Source organism: Trichomycterus rosablanca, chromosome 11 (assembly GCF_030014385.1).
Source record: "Trichomycterus rosablanca isolate fTriRos1 chromosome 11, fTriRos1.hap1, whole genome shotgun sequence".
NCBI lineage: Eukaryota > Metazoa > Chordata > Actinopteri > Siluriformes > Trichomycteridae > Trichomycterus > Trichomycterus rosablanca.
The window spans coordinates 39605921-39625117 of record NC_085998.1 but is presented as its reverse complement, the minus strand read 5'-3'; the positions used below and the strand labels follow the sequence as shown (position 1 = coordinate 39625117).

Below are 19197 nucleotides of genomic sequence, written 5' to 3'. Positions count from 1 at the left end.
GGGTTCAAGGCCTTGCTCAAGGGCCCAACAGTGGCAACCTGGCAACCTCAGTGAGGCTTGAACCAGTGACCTTTTGATTGCTAATCCAGTACCTTAACCACTAGACTGTAACTGCCCTAATTCAATCATAAAAACTCTGCAAGTGCTAGGTTTTAGAGACGTTAAACATGCCCGGGAGTTTGGTTCAGTTTGTCATTAAAGAATCAAATGTGTACAAATATGAAACTACAGCCACACTGACTAGGTCAGTCCATCATAGCTTATTAAATGAACTAGAAGTGCACTTATTGGAACAGCTATCTTGACACCAGCTTTTATCATCAGTTGGACTTGAGGAGTTGTATCCAATTCCCCGATCGTATTCCCCCTCTACTGCTGCAGACCTCCACGCCTAAACCGAGGAGAGCCGAGACTAACACCCTGCCCCCCCCCAAACACACCCCCTTGACACACCGCTTCTTTTCACCTGCACCATACGGAGTTCCCAATCTAGTCGTTTCTGATTTCCTTGTCATATCTTCCTTCTGCTGATGCAGTCTGGCCAACGATGGTTGTACCTAACATACACACCCTCCGGCACATGCGCAGTAGCCAACCGCTTCTTTTCACCTGCCAGAGAGAGAGCAGCACCATATGAAGAGCCACACACTGCTCTATGTTATTTACCATCCTTGTGCAGACACCTTTGAGAAGACAGCAAAGGTAATGAGGAATCCCTTTGCCGATTGTGTCTGTGTAGGCACCCGGCTGGTCGTCAGGGTCCTCATACACAACAGGTGGTTTGGTGTGGAGGAACTCCAGTGGCCTGCACAGACCCCAGAACTTAATCTTCCTGTTGAATATTAGTTCTTGACCTCATAAATGCTCTTTTGACTGAATGGGCACCAGTCACTCACAGATACACTCCAAAACTGTCCAAAGTAGAGGCGGATGCAGCCGCAAAAGGAGACAGAGTTAGTGATGGATGATTGAATTAATATCCATGGTTTTGAAGATCATATAGGAGTTCGGCATGATGGTCTGGTGTCCACATACTTTTGTTCATATATTGTACAAGCAAGGAGGTCCATTGAAAAGATTTCACCTCAACCAAATGTCCAAAAACATACTTGTGATGAACTGATATGGAACGAGGAACCAGGCCAAGTGTGAAACATGCCAAGAATTCCAGAAACGAGGCAGGAAAGGAAGTGCGGTCTGTGTGACTTGAGGCTTTGTTTTTAGACATATCCATCAGATAACCGGTACCAGATCTGTGGGGTTTAGGGGAAGGACACATATGGGACAATAACAAAGCTTTAGGAGTTACTGATTACATGGGAAATAAAGTGAATGGTCTGGAATGAAATGGAACCCCTTGCCAGTGAAAATATTTGTTAATATTTATCACGTTCATATTATTCCCAACAACATAGCCGAGCTGAGATTATAAAGACCAGTAAGCTTAGTGGGTAGAGCTTTGGAAGACTGTCGGTTCAAATCCAGCCTTTGCTATGCATCCAATGTTGAACCCTGTCTGCTACGTGGTCCAGTCCCGATGCTCACGTGCCTATTGTTGGCACTCTCGGTGGTGGACAGGGGTCAGCATGGGCACCCTGACTGCTCTGCAGCTATGCAGCCCCATACACAACAAACTGTGCTGCCCTGTGTATTCTGACACCTTTCTATCAGAACCAGCATGAACTTCTGTTGGATGGGACCACATGGGCATCAGTGAGACTTGGCCGCCCATGACCCTGTCGTCGGTTTACCACTTTTGATAGATACTGACCACTGCAGACCGGGACACACCCCACAAGAGCTGCAGTTTTGGAGATGCTCTGACCCGGTCGTCTAGCCATCACAATTCGGCCCTCATCAAACTGGCTCAAAACTGGTTTACCTGCCGGCAGTGTTGTTGTTGTTGTTGTTGCTGTTGTTGTGTTTGGCACGCTGGTAATAACACGACCCCCTCAGGAGGACGGAGATCTCAGGAGCTGAACTCAAACCTTCCATCACTCGCACGGAAAACCAACTAATAAAATTATCTTCAGAGACCCAGTCAGTCGGATCAGACGCTGTAGTCGGACGCATTACATGACAGCTTAATGAATATGGTTTTAATTGGGCGTGGGGGTACAGGTGGGCTTAATGGGCTGTACTGGGGGGCATGGAGCTGAACACACCAGGAAGGATGTTGGTAATGAGACAGATTATCTTCAGTTCATCTTAGAAACGGAAGTGGTAGCTTAGAGGTTAAGGTACTGGACTAGTAATCAAAAGGTTGCTGGTTCAATCCCCACTGTCGTCAAGTTGTCACTGTTGGGCCCCTGAGCAAGACCCTTAAAGCATCTAAATGACGTAAAGTTAAATTTGGTCCTTTTTTAGATTCACTCACCTATAAATATTCTCACTCACCCACTCACTTTCTTAACCACTTATCCGATCAGGGTCACGGGGGGTGCTGGAGCCTATCCCAGCTTTTCAATGGGCGCAAGGCACACAGTAACACCCTGGACGGGGCGCCAGTCCATCGCAGGACCATAAACGTTCTATATATTGATTTCCTTTTTTATTTATTTTCTTTTTATTTATGCATTTCCTCCCATTACTCTCCCAATTTAGTCATATCCAATTCCCTCAATGGTATTGCAAACCTCCATTCCTGACCAAGGAGGGCTGTAACTGACACACGCCCCCTCCGACACATGTGCAGCACCGACCACTTCTTTTCACCTGCGCCAGGCGGGTTTATACGGAGATCCATACCACGCACAGATCTCCGTTATTCCCCGTCTTATGATGTGCAGCACCATCGATCCACCAGCAGAGGGCGTAACTACAGCAGTTATATAGAATCCCACCTTTGGCTGGGACGATCGCAGAGATGGGATTCGAACTTGCGAGTTTGAGATGTCAGCTCTGGTGTGCTAGTATGTTTGACTTCTGTGTTCTGTATATTGATTTTATAACACCGTAGACCAAACCTTTAACTTTATTGTATTAATATTTTAATGAAGAGTTTATTCAACTTTAGAACAGATCTGATGATGTGCTAAACATAAATATATAAATTAAATTAGCCTAAATTTACAGCGTTAAACTTCATTCCTGTTATGTTTTGCCCATCAGATGTTTTTTGGTGTTCTTCTCTGGTCTGAGTAGAATGATGTAGCACTTGGGAGCGAATATACACAGCAGGAGTCCGTAACTGGACGCCAGGATGGCGAAGACCTCCACGGCTACGGTGTACTTCCCCGGAGAGCTGACGTACGCCGGGACGAAGGCGATCCACACGGCGCAGAAGATCAACATGCTGAAGGTGATGAATTTGGCCTCGTTGAAATTGTCCGGAAGCTTCCGGGCGAAGAAAGCCAGCAGGAAGCAGATGGCCGCAAGCAGGCCGATGTAGCCCAGGACCAGAGAGAAAGCAAGAGTTGAACCCATATCACACAGAAGGATGATGTGTGCCGACTCCCGGGTCATCAGCCTGCGCGGGACGGGAGGCGCCAGACCCAGCCACGCCCCACAAATCCCGATCTGCACCGCCGTACAGAGGAAGATCAGGGCGCGGAGCTGAGGGGGTCTGAACCATTTCATGGCGTTGCTGCCCGGCAGCGTGGCTTTAAACGCCATCAGGACCACCATCGTCTTTCCCAGGATGCAGGAGAGGCAGAGACAGAAGGCAATACCGAACGCCGTGTGGCGCAGCTGGCACGACCAGGGCGTCGGCTGCCCAATGAAGGTCAGAGCGCACAGAAAGCACAACCACAGAGAGCTGAGGATGAGGAAGCTGAGCTCCGAGTTGTTGGCCCGGACGAGGGGCGTGTGGCGCTTATGGGTGAAAATGAGCCCGACTGCGAGTGTCGTACAGGATCCCAGCAGCGCCACAGCCAGCAGGGCCACGCCCATGGTGTCGGTGTAGGACAGGAAGTCCACCAGCTTGGGTATACAGGCGTCTCTCTTTAGGTTGGACCAGAACTCAGGACCACATGTTACACACTCTATGGCATCTGAGGATAACAAACAGGAACCAGTCACATAATTTACAATAACTCACACTGTTACTGGTCCCAGTTTACACAGATACTGTAGTGATGTAGTGCAGAACACTGTCTGTTTTACCAACGCTTTATCCTGGTCAGGGCCGCAGTGGGTTTGATTTAGCACCCAGAGGAAACCCACATGGATGCAAGGAGAACATGGACGGATCGGCTCCTAGGTTTGAGTGTATGGTACCCTGCAAGTGGTGCCTTTCTGCCTTTCTGTCTGTCCGTCTTTCTTTCTTTCTTTCTTTCTTTCTTTCTTTCTGTCTTTCTGTCTCTTTCTTTATGTCAGTTTGTCTGTCTCTCTCTTTCTTTCTGTCTGCCTTTCTTTCTTTCTGTCTGTCTGTCTTTCTTTCTGTCTCTGTCTGTCTTTCTTTCTTTTTTTGTATTGTTTTTTCTTTCTGTCTGTCTATATTTTTTGTCTTTCTTTTTTTCTTTCTATCTGTCTGTCTTTCCTTCTATTTTTGTCTTTCTTTCTATCTGTCTGTCTTTCCTTCTATTTTTGTCTTTCTGTCTGTCTGTCTGTCTGTCTGTCTGTCTGTCTGTCTTTCTTTATGTCAGTTATGTCTCTCTCTTTCTTTGTCTGTCTGTCTGTCTTCATTTATGTATGTCTGCCTGTCTCTCTTTCTTTTTGTCTGTCTGTCTGTCTCTCTTCCTTTCTGTCTGTCTGTCTCTTTCTTTCTTTTTTGTTTTAATCAGTGTCTGTTTTTTTTTTAATTCCTTTTAATCCGTCTGTCTGTCTGTCTGTCTGTCTGTCTTTTTCTTTCTTCCTTCTCTTTTCTTTGTCTGTCTGTTTCCATTTCTCCCTCCATCATGTGTTTATTTTGTATCTGATTATTGATTCAGGTTTATTTTGCTGCTGTAGAGAAGTTCAGTATTTGTGATTCTCAAAAAGCCTGAAAAATCTAATTCATGTGAATAATCTGGGAGTAATTGTACTTCTGTGCTTCTGTGCTTTGTTTTGCTTATAAAACGCTAAATCATGATTGGGACGTGATTAGGGTGCGGCGTACCTGTCTGATTGCTAACCTCCCCAGCTGCACAGACAACGCAATCAAAGCAGCAGACGGGAAAACTGGGCCTGATGGCCTTCCTGGTGCCCAGGGGGCAGCTGCTGCTGCAGACAGACACGGGGACCTGCAGAGCAGAGAGCAGGACGACTAAACAGATATAAATCTACGATTTTTAAGAACAAAACATTATCATTATTATTAATATAATGATTAACTGAAAACTGCACGCGTCGGTCTTACTCGTGTCTGATTATCGTTCCAGATGATCTGCTTCTCCTCGATCACCAGCTTGGAGCTTTTGGTTTCGTCGAACGTGCCCACAGTGGCGTACTGGACCTCACCACTCTGTGAGATCTGGAGGTTGATCAGGTCGTACATGGCCACCGCGTCGCCGTTCTCGTCGAACTTGGTTCGCTCGCCGTATTCGTTGGTGAAGTCGACCTGCTTCAGATAGTGCAGGAGCTGAGAGGAGGTCGGAGAGGAGAGACCGGGCGCTGATGTTTAATCTGATCAGCTTTAATGTACAGATTAAATTATGCAGCTTAAAGTGCAGCTGAGTGCAAAAGTTTGCACCCCCCCATGGGTTTTGAGGTGGAGAACAGACAACAAGGGTGGCACAGTGGGTAGGTGGGTAGCACTGTCATTGTACAGCAAGAAGGTCCTGGGCTACAAGTGTGGCAGTCCGGGTCCTTCCTGTGTGGAGTTTGCATGTTCTCCCTGTGTCTGTGTGGGTTTCCTCCGGGTGCTCCGGATTCCTCCCACAGTACAAATCCATTCAGTGAAAATAGCTGGAGCTACTAGAAATTACACTAAGTGTGTGTGTGTGTGTGTGTGTGTGTTCGCCCTGTGATGGACTGGTGATCTGTTTAGGGTGTTTCCTGCCTTTTGCCCATTTCTTCTGCTACAGAGGTGGCACAGTGGCTAGGTGGGTAGCACTGTCATTGTACAGCAAGAAGGTCCTGGGCTTTATCTCCAAGTGAAGCAGTCCGGGACTTTTCTGTGTGGAGTTTGCATGTTCTCCCCGTGTCTGTGTGGGTTTCCTCCGGGTGCTCCGGATTCCTCCCACAGTACAAACACATGCAGTCAGAATAACTGGAGCTACTACAAATTACACTAAGTGTGTGTGTGTGTGTGTGTGTTTGTGTGTGTCTTTGCCCAGTGATGGACTGGCAACCTGTCCAGGCTGTTTTCTACCCCTTGCCCATTGAGTCAGACCCACCACAACCCCGACTCGGATAAAGTCTTGGTAAAACAGACAATGAAAGCAAAGGTGAAATACCATCAGGGAATTGGATATGACTATATTGGAAGGATAAATGGGGGGGGGGGGGGGGGTGGATTAAAAATGGGATAGGGCACTGGGGGTACAAACTTTTGCACTTATCACTTAATTAAGTGTAATTAAAATATCCAGAAATAATCCATCATTAGCGTCTACATGATGTTGTTTTTTTACCTGCCATGGTTTTATGCTGTGGGGGTCGGGGCAGCCCCCCTCTGAGAAGGGTCCCCTCCCTGGCACACACTTCAGCATGGCATCCAGAGCATGTGCAATAGCGTACACCGCCTTATAGACGTTATACGAGATCCTCAGCTGAGACACATCGGAGTATAAGCTCCTGACGTGAGCCAGATCCTCCGAGCCCTTACAGGGGGGTTTACTCGAGCTCTGCCCCCCGGCCGGGGTGTGGAGCGAGCATCCGAACATCTCCTCCCAGAACTCCGAAACAAAGGAATCGCCGGAGGAGGTGAAGGGGTTCAGACGCAGCAGGAATGGCTGCAAACTGGGCATCTCCACCCTGCGAATGGCAAAGCCCATGGATCCCTGCAGGATGGTCCGGAACTCTGACGTGGTCAGGACCGCTGCCGTAATCCAGGCCTCGCTGGCCAGCCACTGGATCCCGGTCAGGTTCTGTCTGAGAGCCTCGGTGAACAGAGCTTTTGCGTCTTGTTCTAAAGCGAACACGAGCACCACACGAGCGCCCGAGCCCCGGATGCGCCCGACGATTCTGGACATCTCGGCCGGAGCGTGGTTTTTAGGAATGATCTCATAAAAAGCAACGCACGCTCCCAATTTGGTCACTTTGTCGTTGAAGATCTGGGCTCCTCCACGACCGTACGCGTCGTCCCCCGCTACGGTTCCCACCCAGGTCCAGCCGAAGTGCTGCACCAGCTGTGCCAGGGCATTCACCTGGAAGAAGTCGCTGGGCATGGTCCTGAGGAAGGTGGGAAACACCTTCTTATCGCTCAGACATGCACAGCTGGAGAAATAACTGACCTGTACAGGACAGATGAGGAGAAATAAAGAATTAATGTAAATCATTTATACATTTAGCTTTTGATGTATTTATTCTGTTTTTTATATGAACTTCACCTGTGGTAACTGAAAAACACCTATAAAATGTGCGACCACCATAGACAGGGTGGATCCCCCGTCACCGATCACAGCTGGCACCACGCCCCGACAGTCTGCACCCCCACTACTGTTTTCTTTACCCCCGATCAGGTCCATGGCAGTGCGCAGGGCATGAAGAGGGTTGCTGCAGGAGTCGTAGATCTTATAACCCAGGGTGATGTTGGGTAAAAGCGCTTCATCTCTGTTTATCTTTTCTATCGCAAAGATCATAGTCTGCATCCAACGGAAGGTCCGGAAGTTAAAACTGGCAGAAACAAGATCATTAAAAAGCATTAAATGTTTAAATTTAAATTTTAAAAATACAAGAATTTGTTTTAATATAGAGTGTATAATAAAAAACAATTAAAGAAAAATAATTAAAGGAATAAATAAATGCATTTTAAAAGTAATAATGAAATATTTTCCAAGACAATAAATAAATAAAAATAAATAAATGAATACATTTAAAGAATGCAAGAAAATATTTTAATATGAAGTGTACCGAATATTCTTAGCAAAATAATTAAAGGAATAAATAAATACATTTAAAAATAATAATGAATTATGTTCCAAGGTAATAAATAAATAAATAAATTAATTAATTTAAAAAAAATACAAGAAAATGTTTTAATATTGAGTGTACTGTATATTCACAGCAAATAATTAAAGGAATAAATAAATACATTTTAAAAATAATAATGAAATATTTTCCAAGGCAATAAATAAATAAATACATTATTTAATTAAATAATTAAAATAATACAAGAAAATGTTTTAATATTGAGTGTACCATATATTCTTAGCAAACAAATTAAAGGAATAAATAAATAAATAAATAAATAAATAAAGGAATAAATAAATGCATTTTAAAAATAATAATGAAATCTAAATACACAAATTAATAAAATAAGATTAGATAAAAAGACATTAAATTAATCAACAAAGAAAAAAAAACATTAATAAATTTAAAAAACCAGTAAAACCCTGTAAATAATATATTATAATAAATATTAAAAAATGTAAAAAAAAGGTCTAAAAATATTTAAATGAATAAATAAATACATTTTAAAAATTATAATGGAACAGAAATGCACAAAAAATAATCAAATTAGACAAAATAATAAAAAAATAAATGCATTCATAATTTAAAAAAGAAGAAAAAAAACATCATAAATGAATAAATTGACAAACAATATAAACCCTATAAAGAGCATTTCATTTAAGTGAATATAAATAAAAAATAACAGAAACCCAGTAAATGTCTTTGCACTGATAGGTGTCGGAGCTCTTTAGTGACTGACCCAGTGCACTGAGCCGGTTCGGGCTGAGCAGTAAAAGAGAGCCGAGTCTCCCTCACTGCATCGTGAAGAGAGAACAGCCCCCCCAGAGTAACGTCCCCATGTTTGGACACCACAGGCAGGTCTGGAAGGCTGGAGATGATCTGACACGACTGCTGCTGGAGAAGCTGGGGAGAGATGAGAGTACAGAGGAATCCCAGAAACACAAACACACATGAAAACACCGGAATAATCCCGGAGCGCATCGTGACCCCCTGCATACGGTCGCTCAGTATTCACTGCACCCTGCGGCGTGGCATTTTCTAACACACATACACGACACACGTGTGGAATACTGAAGTTCCTCGTGCCCACTTTTATGTTCTACGTGATGCCTGTGTGACACCGGGCCCCGAGTCCCCTGGAGAAATTGTTCAGTGGAAACAGAATCGCTCCCTATAAACACAAAGTGCAAAAACACCCCCCCCCCCCAGTCGCACTCAATATTTATTATTTATTATCTGATACCTGCAACATGGACGGGGTAAAATAACAATGACCGGTTTTTAGAATCTTCAAGTTACACCGTCTTAAACATTCAGATTTTGAAACGGACCTTATAGCCCCCAGAATGCATTGCATGCAACTTTCTGAGTTCTTTACACTGAACCGATCTCAGATGGACCGAAGGACAGTGAAACATTTGCTGTGGTCAGATCCGTCCATCAGCTTGTTTTCAGATAAAAGCCGACATTTGATGTGGTATAAAGTAGTATACGTGGTGAATTTAATCACTCCACAAACTTCTCAGTCCCATATTGCTCCCATCCAACTTTTTTGGAAATGTGTTATTCACATATTTTTTTACTTATTTATTTATTAATTAACTTATTTATTTATTATTTATTCATTTATTAATGTATTCATTTATTTATTTATTCATTTATTAATGTATTTATTTATTTATTCATTTATTAATGTATTTATTTATTTATTCATTTATTTATTTATTCATTTATTTGTGCTGTTTTAAATTAATTAATTGAATTCCAGTTTGTTCTGTTTTTATGTGCCTACCTTTACCTACTGTCTCAGTTTTTTTTTTTTAGAATTGAATATAGAGTTGTTTATTAAATAATAAAGACAAATGTGGCTAAATACTTATTTCCTGTCACTGTAACTGATCCATAATTTACTTTTCTACAACCAGAGGAGTTATAAATGTACAAGACTGGAAATGAATACCTTTAAATAAAGGTTGACAGGTACAGTGCAGGTACGGTGCAGGTACGGTGCAGGTACAGTGCAGGTACGGTGCAGGTACGGTGCAGGTACGGTGCAGGTACAGTGCAGGTACGGTGCAGGTACTGTCTCTGTCTGGCCTGAGGCTCTCTCGGTGGGGTGTTTAAGGTGTTTAGATTAATACCTCATTAATACCTCATTAAAATCTATTGTGATGCTTTGGGGAGCAGATAACAGGCAGAAGCGCTGTAGGCAGTGTTGATGTAGAGGGATTTACAATAATGAACACTGTTGTGGCTTCAGGCGATTGTTTTTACTCAGGCCTCTAATAGCATCAGGAGATCAGTACCACCGCTGTCATGATGAACTCTCTCAGGATGGTCTCAGGTCTGAAGAACATGCTGTAGCTCACAACGAGGATCTAATACAAGGGGAAGTGAACACATGTTCCACCTGTACCACTGTTCAATTCCTAATACACCGTTTATTACACAATAATATCAGTCAACGTGTATATTTTTTTTAGAACTTTATAAAAGCCATTATTATTGGGAATAAAAATAAGGTCCAAACAGTCATGCTGTCCACATACTTTCAGCCATGATATCTTGGCTCATCTGGGTGCACCTGACTTGTCCCCTGCAGCAGGGACTGTCCACCTGACTAGAGATAAAGACACAGAGCTTTGGGGTTTAAGGTCATAGACATTTGTGGAGATTAAGGATGCTGGGTTGCTGTTATTCTGACCCTCTTATGCGATCACTTAGGTTTGATGATGATGTAGAGGGAGTTAAAATAAATCTCATTAAAACGTATAAAGGATACAATTATGATTCCATCAATAAAAATTTGAACATCTCTTTATTAATGCTTTAAAATATTATTTTTTTTAATCCAAAGCGATGTGACTGAATACAATGCACATAAGCGTTAAGAGCCTTGCTCAGGGGCCCAACAGTGGCAGTGGTGGGGCTTTAGTTAGGGACCTTCTGATCACTAGTCCAGTACCCTAACCACCGAGCTACCACTACCCTATAAATCATATAAATGATCACGTCCTTTACAGGTAACACAATTCTGCATACACGGGTACCTTAAAACTCAACGTTAACTGGTTCTGGGAGTGGTGTTGAGTTTTAAAGACATTGAGTTTCAAGTTATTTTTCCCATAAGGATGTTTGGGAAACCTGTTAATGCGTCCATGGTCCCGTGGAGCTGCAGATATAATATTATAATATAAAATTATTCAAATTTTTCATGTGAATGGAATCAGGGAGCTGTGCTTTTATCTATGGTAAAGATTTATTCATTTTGCTCTCTCTGTTTCATTATGGTGTCGTGCGTAAACAACTCAAACAAGGGTTTGATTCAGAGATTCAGTCGTGGTTCAGGTCTTGATAAACAGCTGTATAAACCAATCAGGATTTTGGGTGGAATTTCAGTTGTTCCTCTAATCCAAAGCAATATATGCTAATGTGCGTCATTTAGGTGAGCTGGCATTGAAAATCTGTCTCTTCATTAGTTGTTGTATAAGTGACAGCTTAGTGAACGAATGACCAGTTTCAGCCTTTTACCGCGAAAGCCGAGAGAATACTAAAACAGTGATCTAAAACAGTTTCTGTTCGTTATGTGGACAAACACAGCTGGAAATGTATATATTCTGGAAATATTTTGGAAACATATAAGATGGAACGAAACACAAGTGGATTATATCCCTAACGGAACAACACACGGATATAGATTTGGTCTCTATTTGAAGAAGAGAAGATCAGGTAAGCAGAGGTTATAATTTTATGCTGCTGTGTGGTTGCGGTGCTGATAGATAGATAGATAGATAGATAGATATATAGATAGATAGATAGATAGATAGATAGATGATAGGCAGACAGATAAACAGATAAACAGATAGATAGACAGACAGACAGAAAGACGAAACACAAGTGGATTATATCCCTAATGGAACAACACACGGATATAGATTTGGTCTCTATTTGAAGAAGAGAAGCTCAGGTAAGCAGCAGTTATGATTTTATGCTGCTGTGTGGTTGATCTGGGTCGCGGTGCTGCTGTTTACCGTGCACTTTTATTTTGCAATGATGGTAAAGCATGATCAAATATTAAACTTTTTCTGAATTTTTTAAATGCTCATTTATTTGAAGTAAAACGGAGTATAAATGTAAACAAACAAAGATTTTGAGTTTAGGGGACGTGGAGTTACAAGGTACTAGTGTAAATTAATCCATAATTGCTGTTTATTTGATGAATTTGATATATTTGGAAAATAAAATTAATGATTGATCCCAGTACATGATGTGTTCATGTATTTTACTTTACTTACTTTAAATCAACATGACATTTCTGACTGTGAGTACAAGCTTTTACTGTGAAGTTAAATATGGTTAAAGAACTCTGTTCTATCTTCTGTCTCTTATTTATCTTATTTATTAAGCTCTAAAACCAAAAACTGCTCGAGTTCTGGCTCATCACTCACTTCCATCGTTTTCCCCGGAGTACCAGAATTATATTTCTTTATAAGAGATCTTCTGCATTACTGGTGTCTTCCTGGAACATCTAATAACGTCCAAATCCTCCATTCCAGGAAGAGTCGCCCCTATCTCGCCCTATCATAACAAAATCCCACTGTTGATTTTTCTCATCGTGCTCGCAGTGTTGAGATATTAAGGATGGTAATTTTACCCTGGTGTTTTGCTGGGCAGGGAGTCATTTAATACACGGACAGAGCTCACACCATCATCCTGTCCAACTTCCTGTTTCTGTTCTGTTTAATCAGGACCAGATTTACATCCACTGTTAGAATTAGTTCCATATTATTACTTTAAAAGTTTCCTAAATCTAAAGAAGCTCTAAAGAACATTATTTATGTACAAACAACTTTTTTCTACTGTCTGAATCCTGGCAGTCAGCAATAAATGATCCTAAAATATCTTGAATCTCGTCACGTTCTGCTGCTGCCGGTGCAGGATTTAAGTGATTTAAGCTCTGAGGTGCTTCCAGGTACCATCCCAAAAACCATCACACCTAAAATGCCACATTTAACAGACAGACAGACAGACAGACAGATAGACAGATCAATAGACAGACAGACAGACAGACAGACAGACAGATAGATAGATAGATTTAGCAACATATTGTGGTTAAAACTTTCTGTCCTGTACTAATATTGCCCTGCTACCCCAAACCATATATACACAACAGTTGCTAAACGGTGTAATAAATCATCTATAAGCATGAAATGGCATGCTTCTAACTTGTGCACCAACAGTTTAGGGAAGGCCTCTTTCCAGCATACATGTACCCCTGTGCACAAAGTTAAGCTCTATCAATACGTGAAGAAAAGCTCCAGTGTCCTGTACAGAGCCCTGACCTCAGCTCCACTCAACAGCTCTGGGATGAACCGGAACACCGACTGATCAAAAAGTTCCCAGCTGTGCTAAATTGGCACAAATTCCCACAGACAATCTAGTGAGAAGCCTTTGTTGTTCTAAATGAAAAGATCACATTGAAAATGTCACTATAATTTAATACCGTTTGTTTTTGATATGGGGTATCCAATAATCTCAGGGTCAGGTGTCCAAATACTATTGGTCATATAGTGTTTACATTCACACAACTATATTCATTTACTTTACTATATTTTAAATATTACACTTACAGTTTTATCACCGGACACTACACTTCACTCTCACTCACACTGGGGTGGAGGGGTCAGTAAAGTCATACTGTAGAACTTCAAGAATCAAACTTTGTTAATATTTTAAGTGTTTTCTTAAGTTTAAACCCCTCTGAGAGTGTTTTTTATTTAATATTTTTTGTTTTTAATAAAAGGTCATGAAAGATCCCCTCAAGCGTCTTCTGGGAGCGAGTGATGCCTCCAGTCTGCCAGGAACACACGGGACCGGTCTCAGGGGTCGAGGTCTGTTGTTAAACCTTATACACGACGGCGTTTTACCTTCCACATGTGCTACAGTTTTAATCAGCGAACGCCCTGAACACCCGCGGCCACGGTTTAATTGGTGGTAAGAATTGAGAAGCAGTCAGGTGGTAAACGTGCCCCCGCTGAGGGACTTTCAGGAGAAGAGTTGATTCTGTGGCTGATCGGTTGTGCCCTGCCCGAGGGGGGCGGGTGTCAGGTGTGGTACGGCTCGTTAGGCATGTGCCGACAGGTAACTGTTTCCATATTTGTAAATGAAATAAGTGCTTGGATCAGTGTGAGACACTGTTTCATCATTAATTAGCCGCTGTACGGGTTTGGGTGATGATGCCAAGATCTCTACAGACCTGTGGATGACAGGTTGGCACAAGCCTGGCGCGCTCACATCTGAAACAATAAACCATTAAATGATGCAATAATTAAAATTAAACGATCACAGAACTACAGAACACAGTTTCTTTATACTTATTTATTTTGCTAACAATTAAAATGACCATTTAATTATTATTATTATTTTTTTTTCAGTACCCCAAAGACGACCAAAGTTACCATCATGACTATCAAGCTAAGAACTGACCATCACCAGTAGTTGTGGTCTCCAGCAATAACAGCTCACGTCTAATTAACTGGTAAATGGTTCATCATTCAGCTGTAGTGGCCTTTTCATTCCGGTCAGGGCTGTGGTGGGCCCGGGAACACTGGAAGACTGGAGACGAGTGCCACTCTACACAGGTCACACTCAGCAACAGTACCTGCTGTGAACTCTGGGACAACTCTGAGGTCAGGGTGAAAGGTCTCCAAATTATACTTCTGCACAAAGATGCACCATAATAAACCTCAGAGTGGTTCATTTATCTTCAGGTGCTTTCCTGATCAGGTTCATGGTGGGTCCAGAGTTTATCCTGGAACCACAATCCTCCACAGACATTTACCAGACGCTTTCTTCTAAACCGACTTACAATTATCAGTGAATGCAATTTTAGCAATTAAGGGTTGAGAGCCTTGCCCAGGGGCCCAACAGTGGTGACTTGGTGGTGGTGGGGCTTGAACCAGCAACCTTCTCCTTCACGCCTAAGATCCTATAGACCACCTTCAGCCATGTTTTTGGAATGTAAAAGGACCCACACGGTCACAAGAGCAACATGCCAAATCACGCTGACAGGATCAAACCAGAAATGCTGAGGTTGAGCAACACCTACGGCACCTGCTGCAGGCCTGAATAAAGGGTGGCCCAAAGGGTGGTGATGGGTCAGGAGCTTTTGTTTGGGAACACACAGTGGGCGTACATCTTGGACATACACTTACACGTACCCAGTAAATAATTGGGTGGAACAAGAACATGCCAAATCACACGGACATCAAACTGAGCCGAGTTTCGAACCTGGACCGCTGAGTCTGTGCAGCACCAACGGCACCATAAACAGCACTGATCTGGGTAAAGAGTGGATCTACGGTCGCTGCTTCATTCTGATCAGGGTCCTGATGAAACAGGAGCCAGTGTTATATTTACATTACACTGAAGTACCTACATGAAGCCTACACAGTCACAAAAGAACATACCAAACTCTTTATATACGTTAATCAGAAGCTAAGATGAAACTAAAAAATAAAACCAGTTTTAACTGTGTCACATCAAGTCAATAAAAACACATTTATTAAAACAGTTTTTTATAATGATTGATTTATTAGGATTGTAAGGTGATGTTTGTTTTCCACTGTGGTCCACTCATGACAGGACAGGTAGTTACAGGTTACCCATGATTCATTAGTTCATGGCCGACGCAGACATAAGGAGAACCTTCTCGTTTCGAGGCGACAGCGCTCCCCACCAAGCCACTGTGCAACTGTGACCTTACTAAAATTTATTGGGATTGACTGGCATAGTTTGATGGTTGTTGGAATAATTAAAGGAACAATAATCCATTAATCAACCATTCCCAGTCAGACGTGTCCAGTGGGCCGGGCGGTGATAAGGATTAGAGCAGCGTCTCAACCTCAGGGGTCACCAAAGACAGAAAGGTGTTGTAGGATAGTTTAATTCCAGACCAGAATGGTACTAAAGGTCAGTTTTAATCTATTTACTGTGGAATTTTACACTTATTTACTTTAATACACTGTAAAATAGTTCATGGGATGAGAGAGTTCATGGGTGGGGTCATAGTGAGGTAACAAATTCATCTCTATCTTCTCTCGGCTGCTTCCGTTAGGGGTCAATAAAGCGCATGAATGGTCTCCATCTCGAGCTGTCCTGAATCTCCTCCTCTGTCACACCAACCTCATGCCTGTACCTACAAAAACTGACCACTATGCCACAGTATAACAGAAACTATGTGAAACCCTTCTCAATAATTGGGTTCATTTTTGGGGTTTTAGGGCACATCCATTGTTAACAGGTGAATAAAGTAAATAATATGTCTATAACTGTGTGGTAACTGTTTGGGGAAGACCCTTTCATGTACCAGCACAAAGCCAGGTTAATAAAGGCATGGTTTGAATAGTTTGATGTCGACCCAGTAACCTGATACCTAAGCTCCTAAATGTTTGTTAAATTAAATGGGTACAAATGTCCACAGGAACAGTTTCCAGAAGAGTGAAGGATGGAGGACTGGTGGATGGGGTGGTGGACAACTCCATAATAATGCCATGTTTTAAAATAGGATGTCCAACCTAACAAAGTAAACACAGAATTGCTAGCACAACAAGGGCAGTTGTAGCCTAGTGGTTAAAGTACTGGACTAGTAATCAAAAAATCGCTGGTTCAAGTTGCCACTGTTGGGCCCTCGAGCAAGGCCCTTAACCCTTAATTGCTTAGACTGTACACTGTCACAGTACTGTAAATCGCTTTGGATAAAAGCATTCACTAAATGCTGAAGATGTAAACAACAACTAATATGCCATTTAATAATAGTGTCAGTCCTGTGTAGCAGGTTCCACTAATATTGGGTCAGTGGTGGCCTAAAGGTAGTTAGGAAATTGTGACAAGCAAAAGCTGGGCCTCACTCGGTATACCAACTATAAACCAACAAAAATCCACAGTAAATACGATTATACGTATAGCTAGTGGGTTCAAGTATGTCTTATAATTTAACTATTTGTGTTAAATAATCATATATTTATACATATAAATATCTTCTACTGAGTCTTTAAATGGATAATTCGTAAGTAGTAAATGTAGTAAATGTAAATAGTAAAAAGTTTTATTGCAGGTTGGGAACTTTGGGGTGGCAGTACAGATGGGGCCGTGCAACAGGAACAACAGGGGAGCAGAGTCAAGGGATTTACCATCGTGACATGTTAGAACTTGAAGACTCGGCTGACAAAACACTCCTGTAGGGACGCACAAACCTGGAAAACAGTCTGACAGGGTCCTCACAATACCGTCATCACAAATAACAGCCCTATTAATGAAACCACAGCTGGCAGCAGCTTCATAAACAATTAGAAATCTGCAGGGGTTTAGATCAACTCTCATCAACAATAAAAACATGAAACAATATGATGCAATAAGGGTTTTATTTTTATCATTTTTTCCTTGCAGTTGTAGTTGAACTTTTTAACTTACAGGCCCAAACACTTAAAGCCAAAATAAAAATAATAAAACAATAAACATATATTAATAATAAATAATAAAATGATAATAAAAAAATAAATAAATCATCCAAAGCAACTTACATTTGGCTGATTAGTTGAGGATTAAGGTCCTTGCTAAAGGGCCCAACAGGCCTGGCTGAGATTTGATCCCACAAACTCACTATGCCATTAAAATAGTGTTTAGCAACTAAGAATACTATAGATGGCACAAAATGAATGTTATTTATTAGTTTATTATTTATTATTATTATTATAAGTTCACTGTAGAGGAGTTTAATGTCTAATGCTTGGACATTGAGGGTTGAATATAACCTTTGTTTATTACACTATGCTTATAGACAGAAATTCAAAATTAAATAACAAAAATAAAAATTATTTTAATGATTATAAGTTATTATTCTTAGCTTTACATGTAAGCCATTGATTGCTTTGTCGTTCTTTCACATGAATTAGCTTCCCTGCCAGTCTCTGGAGCAGTACAGTCCATTCTTACAGACAGAACATAGTTTAAATTCCCAGTTTTATTTTTCCCTGTATTATTTCTGACATGTTTGGGACCTTTTACTGGTACCAGTTACTCTCTGTCCTTCTGGGTCAATAGTTCTGTGTATCTCCTGCAACCAGCTCTAAAATGTTCACTGCACAATGTTGGCACATGAAACACTTGGGTCGGATGCGAGTGGCTGGGTGTCTCGGTGGAGCAAGCATCTACTGGACCTGTAGCCTACTGGTTAAGATACTGGACTAGTAATCAAAAAATCGCCGGTTCAAGCCCCACCACTGCCAGGTTGCCACTGTTGGGCTCTTGAGCAAGGCCCTTAACCCTCAATTGCTTAGACAATATACTGTCACAGTGCTGTAAGTCGCTTTGGATAAACGGGTTTCCCTTTTTGGAACATTCGGGTCACAAGTTGACCACTGTTCATGTAACAGGCTGAGGAGAGGCTGCCAAACATGGCCAGAAATCTTACAATCTTATACCACGTTGTACATTTCTGGCTTGAACAGGGTTTCTTTTGATTGCATGATGTCCTGTTTTTCTTCATTAGCCTTAGAATTTCACCCTCAGAATTTGACCTGCATGATGAGTTCCAGTTGTCCCAGTTCTATTTCAGTTCTTTCCTGCTCCTTGTATGAGTTTGATTTATTTAATTCCAAATTACTTGTACATTTTGTTTTGACTTTCAAACTTAAGTGGTCCACCATGCCCTCATGCCCTCACTCCAACCCAGCCAACTCTTCTCTATTAAGGTTTTCACTGATAGGGCAGTGGTAGCTCAGTGGTTGATGTGCTAGACTAGTAATCAAAAGGCCATTGGTTCAAGCCCTATTGCTACTATTGCCACTGTTGGGCCCTTGAGCAAGACCCTCAGTTGCTCATATTGTAGATTGTAAGTCACTTTGGTGTAAGTAAGTCACAGTTTTACATGTTTTCTGGCCACATGTTCAATGTGGTGTTTCTGAAATCTCAACTAACTGGACTAAACTGAGTTTATACAGGGCTCCTTTGACCTCAAGCTGATAATGATCACACTCTGATCCCAGTATTCCAGTGTTTGCTGTTGTGTTGCTGGCGGTATTAATGCTGGGTGGTTCTCCTGATGCCCCCCGGTGGGTACTCTGCTTATTTCAGGATGCACACTTATGAGACACAAGGCCTCATCTTCACTGTTTCTGCTTTGATGGACTGTTTGCTGGCTGA

At 42.0% G+C, this 19197-nt stretch overlaps 1 protein-coding gene across 1 annotated transcript; it reads right to left on the bottom strand.

Moving 5' to 3' along the window:
• Nucleotides 1-3093: 3093 nt before the first annotated feature.
• Nucleotides 3094-8850, bottom strand: LOC134323438 (extracellular calcium-sensing receptor-like). The gene is made up of 6 exons (XM_063004964.1): nucleotides 8735-8850; nucleotides 7413-7698; nucleotides 6495-7316; nucleotides 5279-5500; nucleotides 5039-5162; nucleotides 3094-3992 (listed from the first exon to the last, which is right to left on the bottom strand). Exons 2-6 carry the CDS (start codon nucleotides 7671-7673, stop codon nucleotides 3094-3096), a joined length of 2328 nt encoding a protein of 775 aa, XP_062861034.1. The 5' UTR covers nucleotides 7674-7698; nucleotides 8735-8850.
• Between the last annotated feature and the right edge of the window lie 10347 nt (nucleotides 8851-19197).

What these genes read in the sequence shown, in the direction of transcription:
- LOC134323438 (XM_063004964.1), bottom strand. Translation starts at nt 7,673, where the DNA reads ATGCAGACTATGATCTTTGCGATAGAAAAGATAAACAGAGATGAAGCG. An exon ending in GTGTTTTTCAGTTACCACAG is followed by an intron (nt 7,317 to 7,412) that starts GTGAAGTTCATA and finishes TGTCCTGTACAG; the next exon opens with GTCAGTTATTTCTCCAGCTG. An exon ending in GGAGGTTAGCAATCAGACAG is followed by an intron (nt 3,993 to 5,038) that starts GTACGCCGCACC and finishes TGTTATCCTCAG; the next exon opens with ATGCCATAGAGTGTGTAACA.